The sequence below is a fragment of the Pseudophryne corroboree genome, chromosome 1 (assembly GCF_028390025.1).
Source record: "Pseudophryne corroboree isolate aPseCor3 chromosome 1, aPseCor3.hap2, whole genome shotgun sequence".
Lineage (NCBI taxonomy): Eukaryota > Metazoa > Chordata > Amphibia > Anura > Myobatrachidae > Pseudophryne > Pseudophryne corroboree.
Genome location: NC_086444.1, coordinates 332,420,195 through 332,437,535, shown reverse-complemented (window position 1 = coordinate 332,437,535; position 17,341 = coordinate 332,420,195). Strand labels below are relative to the sequence as shown.

Below are 17,341 nucleotides of genomic sequence, written 5' to 3'. Positions count from 1 at the left end.
GTAATCTGGACCGTACTGTACAGATGGGGTGTGGTTCATAGGGTCGACCACACTTAGGTCGACAGTAACTAAGTCAAAACCTAAAACAGGTCGACACGACAAAAGGTCGACATTTGATTTTTTGGTATTTTATTGGTGTCTCTTTCTTCGTAGAGTGACCGGGAACCTCAATAAGTGCACCATGTCCCCTCGCATGGCTCGCTTCGTTCGCCATGCTTCAGGCAGGTTACCGTTCCCAATTGTAGTGCTCGTGGATCGTAAATTACGAAAAAGTAAAAAAAAAATGATAAAACTTTTGAAAAACCCATGTCAACCTTTTGTCATGTCGACCAATAGTGGTCGACCTAATGCATGTCGACATAAGTACCTAAGACCAGATACCATACAGATGTGCCCCTTTGTTTCTTTTTCATCCACTAGGGGTCACTGGAGTAAACTTGGGATATGGACGGGGCGTAGCCGGGAATGGCACATTTAAATATTTAAATTAGTAACTGGTCACCCCCTCCATACTCCCATAGAGACTTCAGTATTTTTCTGTGCCTCTAGTCGGGAGGTACAAGTGGACGAGAGTTCCACAGAACTTCAAGGCTTTTTATTTTTTCTCTCATTTTTCTCCACACTCCCTTCCCAGTTTATAAAGAAACTTGGGTCCGGGTTTGTTGGTGCTGCAGAAGGCAGCAGATAGTCTGTCGGTGCTCATAAAAGGAGCCCCGTCATTGACAAAAATCAGCAGAGCTGATGGCAGCCTCCGGCTGCACAAGGAAGCAGGACGGAGCTTAGCAGAGAAACCCCGTCATGGCCTCCACGGGTGGTGCAGGTACTGAGCGGATAGGCAGCTCTCACTGCCGCCGCTCACTCACTTACTTTTCTATACTTTCTGGGCCGTCAGCTCACGCTGCCGCCCAATATGTGATTGTATGTATTATTTATTTTATTAGTGAAACTGTTTTATGTGTCCTGTTTTGGGCCTCTGTGTCGCCCTTTGGTCACAGACGCTGCCTGCAACCGCCCGCTCCCTAGCCGCTCCCTGCCGCCGGTGTCTGTACCCCAGCGCCGCTAGACGCTTGCAGGGAGAGCCAGCGAGCGGTCCCCGGCACGGCCGCAACAACGCTCCCCACCTCTCCGCCACCCGCACATGCCGCCCTCCTCCTTCCCACGGTCACAGAACGGCTCTGTAGGAAAAGCGGGCGAGCTGACCGCGGACAGCTACTGCCACGTCCCGCTCCCCAGTCTCCGGCAAGCCGCTTCGTGCACCAGCCGCACGAGTCCCACGCTCCCCGGTCCTTGCTCCCGCCGCTGAATAGACGGAGCTCAAGGAGGGGGGGGGGGGGGGGTATTGGGGGAGTCTGTAGCTTTTAGTTGACCGCGGACAGCTCTCATAGCTGCCGCGGTCCGACGCTGAAGGTGAGAGACAGAGGGGGGGAGAATGCCCGCAGGGAGGCCCCAATTACTAAGCTGCGGTTAGGCAGCAAACAGCTCAGGCTTTTAAGTCTGTAAGGGGGTCACAATTATTTGTGCATGTATAATGTCTGCTGGGCAATATAAGAGCCTCTGTTACCTATAGCTGTAATATGGGTGTATATATATATATATATATATATATATATATATATAACAGAGGTCTGATGGTGTGTGTATACATTTATGTGTGTATATGTCTATATTAATATATAAATTTATATGGAGATGGGTGTATCGCCTAACATTAAAGTCTATTCTTGCAATAAGCAAACACATGTCGGCCACCATTTTAGCATTACTTCCTGGTTCTTCCCAGGAAGTTGCTGTCCTACAACACTCAGCCTCTGGAGGAGCCGGGGTGTTGTTAGGAATTTGATTTTCTTTGTTTTTGTACAGCACAGGTTTCACTATTGCAGTTAAACACATGCATTATGATGCGCATTTATACACACTTTACTTCCATGGTACACGATACGGGTCGGTACTTCTGTACTTGCTTGACATACGGAGTAAGTCTAATGCAAAGTCAACCAAGCAGTTTCGCTGCAATGTCTGTCAGACAGTATGTAGGACAAATGCGACTGCACAGACGGACCCTTGTCGATCCTCTTTGGGGGGAATGCGGCCGCAGGTACTGCCTGGGGGGGGACAGATTGTGATTATTTGTCTTATAAAGAGACTGTTTAAGCTAGGTTGGTTGCGGTCAATTCGCCAACAATCCTCATAGCAACGGGCTAGTACGTCAGATTCTCAACTAAGGCTGGACAATTTCCAATGAGAGACAGTTGGAATTATTGGAGTTAGCCCTTGTCAGTTTTAGCTTCCGACGTTTAAAGACCCGTCGGAGTGTTCCCTACAGTACACAGCAGTAGGGGTGTTGCTTCGCCCGGCTTTGGGGGGGGGGGGGGGTGTTCAGTTAACAAGGTTGTAGTGGCATGGCGCTCCGGTTCACGTTTGCCCTACAAAAAGAACACCTTACACTTCTCGCTTCTCTGTAGACGTCGGTAAGGTTTCTTTTCACAGCAATACTAGTTGAGGCACGACGGCCACTTTGGATACGTTCTTAACAGGCGGAGCCGGATTCCAAACGAGAATAGCGGCATTACCTTACGAAAGCTAGAGATTTGGTCCTGTCTTGGACACCTGCCTTTCGCAGGAGGCAGAGACCACGAGGGGGAGAATATAATTTCCTACCATTGTCTGCGAAAATTCCTAAATGGAACTAATCAGGATATTGTCTTTACACCTCAGCCCATTCGGCGCCATGCTACAGCAGCAGCCATACACAGAAGAGGTGGCAAACTACGGTTATGTTTCTGCCACCTGCTTTGCGATATCTCTATCCAAGTTTCAGTGGCCTTTACACTTAAGCCCACTGGCAAGCCAGTGCCATAATGGGTTTCCAGCATCTCCGTTCGGCAGTTGTGGACATCCACAGTTGGGTGGATCTGCACATTTCGATTCACGGATTATGCAAATACACTACGGTTTCCGTCATCGCCATTTACAAGACAGGTCTGCTGGGGTCGTAGGACAAGACGGTAGTTCTGCGGAGACACAGGCTCTAGTAGTCTCAGTAGTTTGATACCGCAGTCAAAACCCGAGTCACGGTTATATTTCGGTTTACGATAGTTCCAAAACTGGATTACTCTGTCAGTCCGATACTGACTCTGCAGACAATACGTAGTTTGCTACAGATTCAACATGGATTACTTGCAGGCGGTGACTGCAAGTTGGATCTGCCGTGATACCAGATTCCAATGGATCTCGTATTTAGACGAATCGAACCTACTTATGGTTCCTGTAAAAAAACATTCTTACTTTCACACGCTACCGTTTGCCGTCTTATCGGCGCCTCGGGTAGTCACAAGAGTCTGGATAGCTCAGATACCTGACAGTGATAACAGTTCCGTACTTTGCTGATCTGCTCATTAATGCTCTGTCTTAACGTTTATTCCTGCAAAGTGCCTTATTAATGTACAATGTCGTCGTTCAGCACGGTTGGTTTGTCAAGAAATTAACCCCCATTCCGTCACAAAGGCTTCAGGCACAGGAATGATTCCGTGGATAAACGGATTTCCCCGCCTGAACACAACACAAACTGTTCGTCATCACGTACAGATAGTACACAATCCACGGATTGTCTCGGTGCATTAGGGCATTCGACTATTAGAAGGAGGGTGGCGTCTTTCGACGCACTCAAGTCCACAGGAATTCGTTCGGGTCATTTTTCACCTGAATTTTATTGCACGCATCTACTGTCCAGGTGCAGTCAGACAACGCGACGGAGGTCGCATACACATTCACCAAGTGCGGTTGTCGCCAAGGGCCAGAGTATCCAATCTCACCGCAGGGAGAAAGTTCGGCATCTGGAATTGGACCAAACTTGTCAACTTCACGATCTCTGGTCAGATCACGGAAGATTACTGTCAATTAACTGACCTGGAACTCAGGACAATTTCCAATGCGCTGGAACAAGCAGAGCACATACTCCGGTCTCACAAACAAGGTGGAATTCGAGGTCGCATGGCCAAGTGGGAAGTTACTATAATCCTCAATTGGGCCAACCGTCACCAGGTGATATTGTCGGCAGTGTTTATTCTGGAGTGGACAATTGGGAGGCAGATTATCCCAGCTGTCAGGATTTTCACCCAGGAAACTGGACAATGACTTTAGAAGCGTTCCAGATGTTGGCCAGCTGTGGACTTATGGCATCTCGCCAAAAATCATCAAACTTCCCAGTATGGGTCCAGAACAAGAGCTCCAAAGGCTGTGGCAGTGGATGCTCTCACGATCACGTGGCTGTACAGCTTTGTGCATCTGTTTCCACCGTTTCCGCTGCTTCCTCGATTGCTAAAGCGGACCAAACGAGAGTCCATGACTACTGGTGTTTTATTGGCCTCGGAAAGCATGGTTCTCGGATCTCCGCGAACTACTCGCAGCCGATCCTTGACCGCTTACGCCACGTCCGGATCTGTTACAACAGGGTCCGTTTCTTTACCCCAATTTAGCGCAGCTGCGTTTGCCGGGGTGGGTGTTGAAACCGCCCTCTTAATAAGGGAGGGCGTTCCAGAATCTGTTTCTACCAACCAGGTTACGTGCTAGGAAGCCAGTTACGGCAGCTCATTATCACAGAATTTGGCGTGCCTATGTAGGTTGGTGGGAAGCTCGGAAGTTTCCGATATCATCTTTCAAGTTATCCCCTCTTTTAATATTTTTACAGACTGGGTTAGGTGGAGGACTACGTTTCTACACTCAAGGTGCAGGTCTTTGCCTTGTCAATTTACTTTCACAGGCGTTTGGCTCTTTTGCCGACTGTACACACCTTTCTGCAAGGTGTCCTCAGAGTACGATCTCCATTTAAACCTCCTACTACGCCATGTGACTTGAATCTGGTGTTAGATTTCATTTTTTTCTTACAATCTTCATCTTTGGAACCCTTACAACAAGTGTTAAGTTTTTCACTTGGAAAAGAGTTTCTCTTAGCCTTAGCAAGGCGTGCTTTAACATTGGGTGCCTTCTCATGCAAGCCACCATAGCTGGTGTTTTTTATGCTCATACAGCGGAACTTCGCACAAATTCCGTTTTCTTACCAAAGATGTTACACATCACTTAATCAATCAAAGTTCCTGTGTTATCAGTAGGTTCAGGAACTTCAGTTACTTGAGATGTTGTACGCGCATTACGCGTTTATGTAGGCCAAACATCAACTGTACGTAAAACAAACACACAGTTTGTTCTCTGTCATGTAGTTAACTTGGCTTTGTCAGCTTCCGAGCAGGCCTTATACCAAACGTCAGGCTTAGCATCATCATAGGCTACAACCGCCTACATCAGTGTCAGACCATAACACACGTTCTTGGGAACGTCATGGGCCGGCTACAACCGCCTGCATCAGTGTCAGACAATTCCACACGTTTCTTGTGAACGTCATACGCAGCAGGTCGTGGACCTTCATAGTAACAACTTAGACGAGCTGCTACAGGGTCATCGGTGCATGACAATCAGTGCACACGTTGTGCGCTTTTGCAAGTTTGCTACGTTTACGGCATCAGCATCTAGCTTTGGCTGTCTAGTGTTACAGGTGCCAAACAGCTCTCCCGCCCAAGGGGGAAACTTTGGTACGTCCCAAGAGCACTCCAGTGACCCCTAGTGGATGAAAAAGAAAATGGGATTTTGGTACTTACCAGGTAAATCCTTTTCTTTTAATCCATAGGGGGCACTGGACGCCCACCCAGAGCAGTTTTACCTGTCTTGTGGTAAGCTCAGTGGATCTTATGGGAACACATTATCACCAATGGATACGATGTTACGGTGATATCTATTATGGTGTCAACTGCTTAGTTGTCAGTTACGTTATGTGTCAACTTTAGTGTTGACAGTTATATTATAATACTATATGTAATTCTCTATGGTTCATCCTCTCTATCGCTCCTGTTCGGCTCAGTAAAAATACTGAAGTCTCTATGGGAGTATGGAGGAGGTGACCAGTTACTAATTTAAATATTTAAATGTTCCATTCCCGGCTACGCCCCGTCCATATCCCAAGAGTACTCCAGTGCCCACTATGGATTCAAAGAAAAGGATTTACCTGGTAAGTACCAAAATCCTATTTTTTCTGCTGTGTTGCGCACACTAACCGTGGCATAGCGTATGCTACACAATGCACTGAAGTGAATGGGAGCAACTCACGTGTTCAACTCCCATTCATTCTAATGGAAGCTGCTCATGATGTGTGTGTACGCACGCGGCATGCATCTATAGTTTACGCACCAATCCTTTATTTTATTTATTTTTTAAGAATTTTTTTTTCAATTATTGTTAATATTATTTTTAATATATATGTTCAAATGTAATGCGTCTCAGAAGCATAAGCCTTCAGCAGGAAGAGGACTGGAGCAAGCAGCAGAAGAGTTAATCCTATAGCTACCCAATCTTGTTGGAAATTCTGCTCTAAAAACTAAAAAAAACATACTTACTGGAATTTCCAAGCTCCAGAGTTCTCCGCCCATTTTGCAGTTCATTTGTAAAGCAATTTTTGTAGCAACAGAAAGTAGAGTTTGTGGTTTGCTTAAAGTCCTTGCAATTACACACTGACTTGGAACAGGGCAATCGACGCACAAATATTTCTTGATTGCATCGTATCTGTCCTTTCGATTACTGGATAAAATGCAAACAACCTGAGGGAAAAAAATTAAACAATTAAACAGGCATAAAAAAAAATATTCCCTAAAGTCTAGAAGCAAATTCTCAAAACTAGAAAAAAAAAGTTATTGAAAACAATAAACCTGAGGTCAAATAACTGAAAAAATAAGATTTTACTTACCGATAAATCTATTTCTCGTAGTCCGTAGTGGATGCTGGGACTCCGTAAGGACCATGGGGAATAGCGGCTCCGCAGGAGACAGGGCACAAGAATAAAAGCTTTAGGATCAGGTGGTGTGCACTGGCTCCTCCCCCTATGACCCTCCTCCAAGCCTCAGTTAGGATACTGTGCCCGGACGAGCGTACATAATAAGGAAGGATATTGAATCCCGGGTAAGACTCATACCAGCCACACCAATCACACCGTACAACTCGTGATCTGAACCCAGTTAACAGTATGATAACAACGAAGGAGCCTCTGAAAAGATGGCTCACAACAACAATAACCCGATTTAGTTAACAATAACTATGTACAAGTATTGCAGACAATCCGCACTTGGGATGGGCGCCCAGCATCCACTACGGACTACGAGAAATAGATTTATCGGTAAGTAAAATCTTATTTTCTCTGACGTCCTAGTGGATGCTGGGACTCCGTAAGGACCATGGGGATTATACCAAAGCTCCCAAACGGGCGGGAGAGTGCGGATGACTCTGCAGCACCGAATGAGAGAACTCCAGGTCCCCCTGGGTATCAAATTTGTAGAATTTAGCAAACGTGTTTGCCCCTGACCAAGTAGCTGCTCGGCAAAGTTGTAAAGCCGAGACCCCTCGGGCAGCCGCCCAAGATGAGCCCACTTTCCTTGTGGAATGGGCTTTTACAGATTTTGGCTGTGGCAGGCCTGCCACAGAATGTGCAAGCTGAATTGTACTACAAATCCAACGAGCAACAGTCTGCTTAGAAGCAGGAGCACCCAGCCTGTTGGGTGCATACAGGATAAACAGCGAGTCAGACTTTCTGACTCCAGCCGTCCTGGAAACATATATTTTCAGGGCCCTGACAACGTCAAGCAACTTGGAGTCCTCCAAGTCCCTAGTAGCCGCAGGCACCACAATAGGTTGGTTCATGTGAAAAGCAGAAACCACCTTAGGGAGAAATTGAGGACGAGTCCTCAATTCTGCCCTGTCAGAATGAAAAATTAAGTAAGGGCTTTTATATGATAAAGCCGCCAATTCTGACACACGCCTGGCTGAAGCCAGGGCTAACAGCATCGTCACCTTCCATGTGAGATATTTTAAGTCCACAGTGGTGAGTGGTTCAAACCAATGTGACTTAAGGAACCTCAAAACAACATTGAGATCCCAAGGTGCCACTGGAGGCACAAAGGAGGTTGTATATGCAGTACCCCTTTTACAAATGTCTGAACTTCAGGTACTGAAGCCAGTTCTTTCTGGAAGAAAATCGACAGGGCCGAAATTTGAACCTTAATGGACCCTAATTTTAGGCCCATAGACAGTCCTGTTTGCAGGAAATGGAGGAAACGACCCAGTTGAAATTCCTCTGTAGGGGCCTTCTTGGCCTCACACCACGCAACATATTTTCGCCAAATGCGGTGATAATGTTTTGCGGTTACATCCTTCCTGGCTTTGACCAGGGTAGGGATGACTTCATCTGGAATGCCTTTTTCCTTCAGGATCCGGCGTTCAACCGCCATGCCGTCAAACGCAGCCGCGGTAAGTCTTGGAACAGACAAGGCCCCTGCTGGAGCAGGTCCTTTCTTAGAGGTAGAGGCCACGGGTCTTCCGTGAGCATCTCCTGAAGTTCCGGGTACCAAGTCCTTCTTGGCCAATCCGGAACCACGAGTATCGTTCTTACTCCTCTCCTTCTTATGATTCTCAGTACTTTTGGTATGAGAGGCAGAGGAGGGAACACATACACTGACTGGTACACCCACGGTGTCACCAGAGCGTCCACCGCTATTGCCTGAGGGTCCCTTGACCTGGCGCAATATCTGTCTAATTTTTTGTTTAGACGTGACGCCATCATGTCCACCTTTGGTTTTTCCCAACGGTTTACAATCAGGTGGAAGACTTCTGGGTGAAGTCCCCACTCTCCCGGGTGAAGGTCGTGTCTGCTGAGGAAGTCTGCTTCCCAGTTGTCCACTCCCGGAATGAACACTGCTGACAGAGCTATCACATGATTTTCCGCCCAGCGAAGAATCCTTGCAGCCTCTGCCATTGCCCTCCTGCTTCTCGTGCCGCCCTGTCTGTTTACGTGGGCGACTGACGTGATGTTGTCCGATTGGATCAATACCGCCTGACCCTGAAGCAGGGGTTTCGCTTGACTTAGGGCATTGTAAATGGCCCGTAGTTCCAGAATGTTTATATGAAGAGATGTTTCCATGCTTGACCACAAGCCCTGGAAGTTTTTTCCCTGTGTGACTGCTTCCCAGCCTCTCAGGCTTGCATCCGTGGTCACCAGGATCCAATCCTGAATGCCGAATCTGCGGCCCTCTAGAAGATGAGCACTCTGCAACCACCACAGGAGAGACACCCTTGTCTTTGGTGACAGGGTTATCCGCTGCTGCATCTGAAGATGCGAACCGGACCATTTGTCCAGTAGATCCCACTGAAACGTTCTTGCATGGAATCTTCCGAATGGAATTGCTTCGTAAGAAGCCACCATTTTTCCCAGGACCCTCGTGCACTGATGCACTGACACCTGGGCTGGTTTTAGGAGGTTCCTGACTAGCTCGGATAACTCCTTGGCCTTCTCCTCCGGGAGAAAAACCTTCTTCTGGACTGTGTCCAGAATCATTCCTAGGAACAGAAGACGTGTCGTTGGAATCAGCTGCGATTTTGGAATATTTAGGATCCACCCGTGCTGACGTAACACTATCTGAGATAGTGCTACTCCGACTTCTAACTGTTCCCTGGACCTTGCCCTTATCAGGAGATCGTCCAAGTAAGGGATAATTAATACGCCTTTTCTTCGAAGAAGAATCATCATTTCGGCCATTACCTTGGTAAAGACCCGAGGTGCCGTGGACAACCCAAACGGCAGCGTCTGAAACTGATAATGACAGTCTTGTACTACAAACCTGAGATACCCTTGGTGAGAAGGGTAGATTGGGACGTGGAGATAAGCATCTTTGATGTCCAGAGACACCATATAGTCCCCTTCTTCCAGGTTCGCTATCACCGCTCTGAGTGATTCCATCTTGAATTTGAACCTTTTTATGTAAGTGTTCAAGGACTTCAGATTTAAAATTGGTCTCACCGAGCCGTCCGGCTTCGGTACCACAAACAGCGTGGAATAATACCCCTTTCCTTTTTGTAGGAGGGGTACCTTGATTATCACCTGCTGGGAATACAGCTTGTGAATGGCTTCCAGAACTGCCTCCCTGTCGGAGGGAGACTTTGGCAGAGCAGACTTCAGGAACCGGCGAGGGGGAAACGCCTCGAATTCCAGTTTGTACCCCTGCGATACTACCTGTAGAATCCAGGGATCCACTTGCGAGTGAGCCCACTGCGCGTTGAAATTCTTGAGACGGGCCCCCACCAAGTCTGAGTCTGCTTGTAAAGCCCCAGCGTCATGCTGAAGACTTGGCTGAAGCAGGGGAAGGCTTCTGATCCTGGGAAGCGGCTGCATGGTGCAGTCTTTTTCCCCTTCCTCTGCCCCGGGGCAGAAAGGAATGGCCTTTTGCTCGCTTGTATTTATGGGAACGAAAGGACTGAGTTTGAAAAGACGGTGTCTTTTTCTGTTGATGTGAAGTGACCTGGGGTAAGAAGGTGGACTTTCCAGCCGTTGCCGTGGCCACCAGGTCCGAAAGACCAGCCCCAAATAACTCCTCCCCTTTATACGGCAATACTTCCATATGTCGTTTGGAATCCGCATCCCCTGACCACTGACGCGTCCATAACGTTCTTCTGGCAGAGATGGACATAGCACTTACTCTTGATGCCAGGGTGCAAATATCCCTCTGTGCATCACGCATATATAGTAATGCATCCTTCAAATGCTCTATAGTTAACAATATATTGTCCCTATCCAGGGTATCAATATTTTCAGTCAGGGAATCCGACCACGCGACTCCAGCACTGCACATCCAGGCTGAAGCGATTGCTGGTCGCAGTATAACACCAGTATGTGTGTATATACTTTTTAGGATATTTTCCAGCCTTCTATCAGCTGGTTCTTTGAGGGTGGCCGTATCAGGAGACGGTAACGCTACTTGTTTTGATTAACGTGTGAGCGCCTTATCTACCCTAGGGGGTGTTTCCCAACGTGTCCTAACCTCTGATGGGAAAGGATATAGTGCCAATAATTTATTAGAAATGTGCAATGCTTCCTTCATTGCCGTGATCATGTAACGTGTGGCCCTACTGGACATTACGTTCGACTCATCACCGTCGACACTAGACTCCGTATCTGTGTCTGGGTCTGTGTCGACCCACTGAGGTAACGGGCGTTTTAGGGCCCCTGACGGTGTCTGAGACGCCTGGACAGGCACTAATTGATTTGCCGGCTGTCTCATGTCGTCAACAGTTTTTTGCAAAGTGTTGACATTATCACTTAATTGTTTGAACACGATCATCCAGTCAGGTGTCGACTCCCTAGGGGGTGACATCACTAACGCAGGCAATTGCTCCGCCTCCACATCATTTTCCTCCTCATACATGTCGACACACACGTACCGACACACAGCACACACACCGGGAATGCTCTGATAGAGGACAGGACCCCACGAGGCCTTTGGAGAGACAGAGGGAGAGTCTGCCAGCACACACCCAGCGCTATATATATATATACAGGGATAACCTTATATAAGTGTTATTCCCTTATAGCTGCTGTTTATATTGTCATTTGCTGCCAATAGTGCCCCCCCTTCTCTTTTTTACCCTGATTCTGAAGCAGGACTGCAGGGGAGAGTCAGGGAGCCGTCCTTCCAGCGGAACTGTGAGGGAAAATGGCGCTTGTGTGCTGAGGAGATAGGCTCCGCCCCTTCACGACGTCCTTATCTCCCGCTTTTTTGTGTAAAAATGGCAGGGGTTAAAATACATCCATATAGCCCAGGAGCTATATGTGATGTATTCTTTTGCCACCTAAGGTATTATCATTTATATTGCGTCTCAGGGTGCTCCCCCCCCAAGCGCCCTGCACCCTCAGTGACCGGAGTGTGAAGTGTGCTGAGAGCAATGGCGCACAGCTGCGGTGCTGTGCGCTACCTTAGTCTGAAGACAGGATTGTCTTCTGCCGCCGATTTCACCGGACCTCTTCGTCTCTTCTGGCTCTGTAAGGGGGGCGGCGGCGCGGCTCCGGTGACCCATCCAGGCTGTACCTGTGATCGTCCCTCTGGAGCTAATGTCCAGTAGCCTAAGAAGCCCAATCCACTCTGCACGCAGGTGAGTTCGCTTCTTCTCCCCTTAGTCCCACGATGCAGTGAGCCTGTTGCCAGCAGGACTCACTGAAAATAAAAAAACCTAAATTAAACTTTTATTCTAAGCAGCTCAGGAGAGCCACCTAGCCTGCACCCTTCTCGTTCGGGCACAAAAATCTAACTGAGGCTTGGAGGAGGGTCATAGGGGGAGGAGCCAGTGCACACCACCTGATCCTAAAGCTTTTATTCTTGTGCCCTGTCTCCTGCGGAGCCGCTATTCCCCATGGTCCTTACGGAGTCCCAGCATCCACTAGGACGTCAGAGAAACGAGATTTATGGTAAGAACTTACTGTTGTTAAATCTCTTTCCGCGAGGTACACTGGGCTCTTGATCTGAGGCACCAACAGTCTCAAAAACTTTGACTGTTCCCAAGATGCATAGCGCCGCCTCCTCTATAACCCCGCCTCCCTGCACAGGAGCTCAGTTTTTAGATAACCAGCCCAATGCAGTAGCAGGAAAAGAGACGACAACAGTTAGTACCCACATACACCACACTCTCACGACAAGAGAAGTGTCAGCGGCTAATGGCATACCAACCCAAAGAAGCTAAGTGCGTCAGGGTGGGTGCCTTGTGGATCCCAGTGTACCTCGCAGAAAGAGATTTAACAACGGTAAGTTCTTACCATAAATCTCATTTTCTGCTGCGGGGTACACTGAGCTTCACAAGGAAAGACAATGGGGATGTCCTAAAGCAGTTCCTCATGGGAGGGGACGCACTATAGCGGGCACAAGTACCCGGCGTCCAAAGGAAGCATCCTGGGAAGCGGCAGTATCGAAGGCATAGAACCTTATGAACGTGTTCACTGAGGACCACGTAGTCGCCTTGCACAATTGTTCAAGGGTCGAACCACGGCGGGTCGCCCAAGAAGGTCCAGTGGACCAAGTAGAATGGGCCGTAATGTGAGCAGGAGCTGATAGACCAGCCTTCACATAAGCATGTGCAATCACCATTCTAATCCATCTGGCCAAAGTCTGCTTGTGAGCAGGTCAGCCTCGCTTGTGAAATCCAAACAGAACAAAGAGAGAATCAGATTTCCTAATAGAAGCAGTTCTCTTCACATAGATACAGAGAGCCCGTACCACATCCAAAGACCGCTCTTAGGGAGACAGATCAGGAGAAACAAGTGTCGGAACCACAATCTCCTGGTTAAGGTGGAACGAAGAAACCACCTTAGGTAAATATCCGGGACGAGTCCTAAGAACCGCCCGGTCACGGTGAAATTTAAGATATGGGGAACTACAAGACAAGGCACCCAAATCCGACACTCTTCTAGCTGAGGCAATAGCCAGCAGAAACACCACATTAAGGGAAAGCCACTTAAGATCAGCTGAACCAAGCGGTTCAAACGGAGACTCTTGTAACGCCTCCAAAACCACTGACAAGTCTCAAGGAGCCACAGGCGGGACATAGGGAGGTTGGATACGCAAGACACCCTGAGTAAAGGTATGCACATCAGGTAAGGTCGCAATTTTTCTCTGAAACCACACCGACTAGGCAGAAATGTGAACCTTGAGGGAGGCCAGACGCAGGCCTAAATCCAGGCTCTGCTGAAGAAAAGCCAAAAGCTTGGCTGTACTAAACTTGGAAGCGTCATAATTGTTAGATGCGCACCAAACAAAGTAAGAATTCCAGACCCTATGGTAAATCCGAGCAGAAGCCGGTTTCCGGGCCCGCAACATAGTTTTAAGGACCGCCTCAGAAAACCCTTTACCCCTTAAGACGGAAGCTTCAAGAGCCACGCCGTCAAAGACATCCGGGTCAGGTCCTGGTAGACACAGGGGCCCTGAACGAGGAGGTCTGGGCGCTGTGGAAGTAGAATTGGACGCTCTGACGAGAGGCCCTGGAGGTCTGAAAAACAGTGCCGTCTGGGCCACGCTGGAGCTATGAGAAGCAGGATTCCTCTTTCCTGCTTGAACTTACGAATTAAACTGGGCAGGAGCGATACCGGAGGGAAAACGTACGGCAGCCGAAACTTCCATGGCACCGCCAGCGCATCCACGAATGCTGCTTGCGGATCCCTTGACCGGAACCTTGTGATTGTGTCGAGACGCCATCAGATCCACGTCTGGAAGGTCACACCTTTCCACTAGGAGTTGAAACACTTTGGATGGAGACCCCACTCTCCGGCGTGTACGTCCTGACGACTGAGAAAGTCCGCTTCCCAATTCAGGACTCCCGGAATGAATATCGCCAATATGGCCGGTAGATGGCGTTCTGCCCATTTAAGAATCCGTGAGACTTCCTTCATTGCCAAGCGGCTTTGAGTACCGCCTTGATGATTTATGTAAACCACTGTGGTGGCGTTGTCCGACTGTATTTGAACAGGACGGTTTTGAATTAAATGCTAGGCCAGGTTCAGTGAGTTGAAGACCGCCCGCAATTCCAGAATGTTGATCGGGAGGAGAGACTCCTTGGTCCACCGACCCTGAAGGGAGTGTTGCTCCAACACCGAACCCCAACCCCTTAGACTGGCATCTGTCGTCAAAAGGACCCAGTCGGATATCCAGAAGGGACGGCCGCTGCACAATCGTTGGTCCTGGAGCCACCAGTACAGCGACAGACGGACCTCCGGAGTCAATGAGATTATGTGAGACCTGATCCGGTGAGGCAGGCTGTCCCACTTGGCCAGTATCAGCTTCTGGAGGGGGCGAGAATGGAATTGAGCATACTCCACCATGTCGAATGCTGACACCATGTGGCCCAGCACCTGCATCGCCGAATGTATCGACACTTGCGGACGAGAGAGGAAGTAACGAACCCTGTCCTGAAGCTTCAGGACTTTCTTCTGAGACAAGAACAACCGCTGGTTGTGAGTGTCCAATAGCGCTCCCAGGTGCACCATGCTCTGAGCAGGGACCAGGGAGGATTTCTTCCAGTTGATGAGCCACCCGTGGGCTTGTAGAAACCGGACAGTCAGATCTAGGTGACGTAGGAGAATTTCTGGTGATTTTGCCAGGATCAACAAGTAGTCCAGATACGGTAGGATCCTGACCCCTTGACGGTGGCGTATCACCGTCATAACTTTGGTGAAGACTCGCGGAGCCGTGGTTAAACCAAAAGGTAATGCCCGAAACTGGTAATGGAGGTATTGTTGATGCGACACTGCTATAGGAATATGCAGGTAAGCATCCTGTATATCCAGAGAGACCATATAATCCCCAGGTTCCAAGGCCAGAACAATAGAGCGAAGGGTTTCCATACGGAACTTGGAGAATCTCACAAACTTGTTCAAAGCCTTGAGGTTGAGAATGGGCCGGAAGGACCCATTCGGTTTCGATACTAGAAACAGCGGAGAATAGTACCCCATGCCTCTCTGAGCAATAGGCACCTGTACTACCACTCCTTAGTCCAGGAGGGTCTGTACCACCGAATGGAGAGTCTTTGCCTTTGTCTGGTCCGAAGGGACTTCTGTCAGGCAAAATCGATGAGGGGGGCGGTTTCTGAAGGCTATGGGGAAACCTCGAGTGACGACTTTCCGTAAACAGGCATCTGAAGTGGTCTTCAACCAATCCTGAGTATTCCATAGAAGCCGGCACCACACCCTGGGGTCCCCCAGGGGGAGGCCCGCCCCGTCATGCGGCAGGCTTATCCGTCTTGGAAGCTGACTGACGGGCAGCCCAGGCTCTTTTGGGCTTTGGCTTACCAGGTTTGGAAGCGCGGGCCTGTTTGTGGTACACCTGACCTTTTGCTTTACCTGAAGGACGAAAGGAAGTACTTTTAACCTTCGGCACAGAAGGAGCGGTACTTCGCAGACAGGCAGTTTTGGCAGTAGCCAAATCAGCCACTATCTCATTTAAGTCCTCCCCAAACAGAATATCTCCCTTGAAAGGGAGTACCTCCAGGGTTTTTCTAGAATCCAGATCCACGGACCAGGATCTCAGCCACAATATCCGGCGAGCCAGGACTAACATAGTAGAGGCCTTGGCTGATAGAATACCGGCATCAGAAGCCGCCTCTTTAATATAGTGAGAAGCTGTGACAATATATGACAAGCACTGTCTAGCATAGTCAGAAGAGATTTCGGCTTCCAACTCTAGGGCCCATGCTTCAATAGCCTCTGCAGCCCATGTCGCTGCAATAGTGGGCCTTTGTGCAGCACCCGTGTGGGTGTAAATCGCTTTCAGACAACCCTCCACACGTTTATCTGTAGGCTCTTTCAGAAACGTGAAGGTAGTGACAGGTAGAGCTGAGGAAACCACCATCCTTGCCACAAGCGAGTCCACTGAAGGAGGCGTCTCTCAATGTTTTGACAGCTCTAGCGCGAGGGGATAGCGAGCCAGCAGCTTCTTCTGAGGCACAAACTTCTTCCCTGGGGAAAGAATTCCTGACGTATATCCACCAGGTGATCAGAATGAGTTAAAATTTGTTTAACCACCTTCTGACGCTTGAACCTATCTGGTTTCTTAGGAAGGACGGATGGCTCGGGATCATCCGTAATCTGTAGAATCAATTTAATAGCCTCCAAGAGATCAGGAACATCCACTTGTGAGCTACCCTCCCCATCAGCAGTATCTGTATCAGAATCTGTGGGGTCAGTGTTTGTGCCATCTTCATCAGACGAGGTGTCAGTGACAGCAGTGGATTTTGAGGAGGTAAGAGCTCGCTTAGAGGACCCCTTGGTCTTAGGCGAGCGAGGGTCAGACTTTTTAGTAGTCAAAGACTGGTTCAATTTCTTCAATTGAGCGGACAAGTTATCTGCCCACGGCGGGTTAGCCGCGGGGACCACATACGGTTGAATTGGCATAGTAGGTCCCATAGGGGGCGTTAGTTTAGTAACTAGCGTATTTAGAAGCGTGGAGAAAGTAGCCCACGGCGGGCCATTATGGACCCCCGTTGCCACAGTCCCACTGGGGGGCAAGGAGCCCCCAGAACCAGAGCCCTCAGCTGCTATATTCTCCTCATAGTGATCTGTGGCGTCAGCAACACCGGTAGTGTGTTCAGCCCCAGAACCGTTACCCTCAGAAGCAGACATGATATAACTTGCAATATCAGGTAACACAGTACAATTGTCAGCAGCACAATACCTCTTGCCTAAACCCCTGCACAGTGTAGTCAGCACAAGCAGGGGTACAGGAGAGATATGGTGACTAAAATCACAGAGAAAATACAATTAGAGTATATTTTGTTAATATCCTATATTACAGAATTATAAACCTGACGCACCAAGCCCCCTCTGGTTATAGAATATAGAGATAGCAAGTTGAGTGAGAAACACAAAAATGAAATTCACCCAGCCAGCTAATGCACACACAGTTGTACAATGCAGAGGTTATTACAAACAATAATACTG

General features: G+C 48.6%; 1 protein-coding gene across 4 annotated transcripts in view; it reads right to left on the bottom strand.

Moving 5' to 3' along the window:
• PIWIL1 (piwi like RNA-mediated gene silencing 1) overlaps positions 1-17,341 on the bottom strand; it is a 1,090,590-nt gene that overhangs the window by 351,877 nt on the left and 721,372 nt on the right. For all 4 annotated transcript variants that reach the window (XM_063964616.1, XM_063964613.1, XM_063964615.1 and 1 more), the window contains exon 15: positions 6,444-6,644. In XM_063964616.1, coding sequence (XP_063820686.1) covers positions 6,444-6,644 — 201 coding nt within the window. The remainder of the gene's footprint in view (positions 1-6,443; positions 6,645-17,341) is intronic.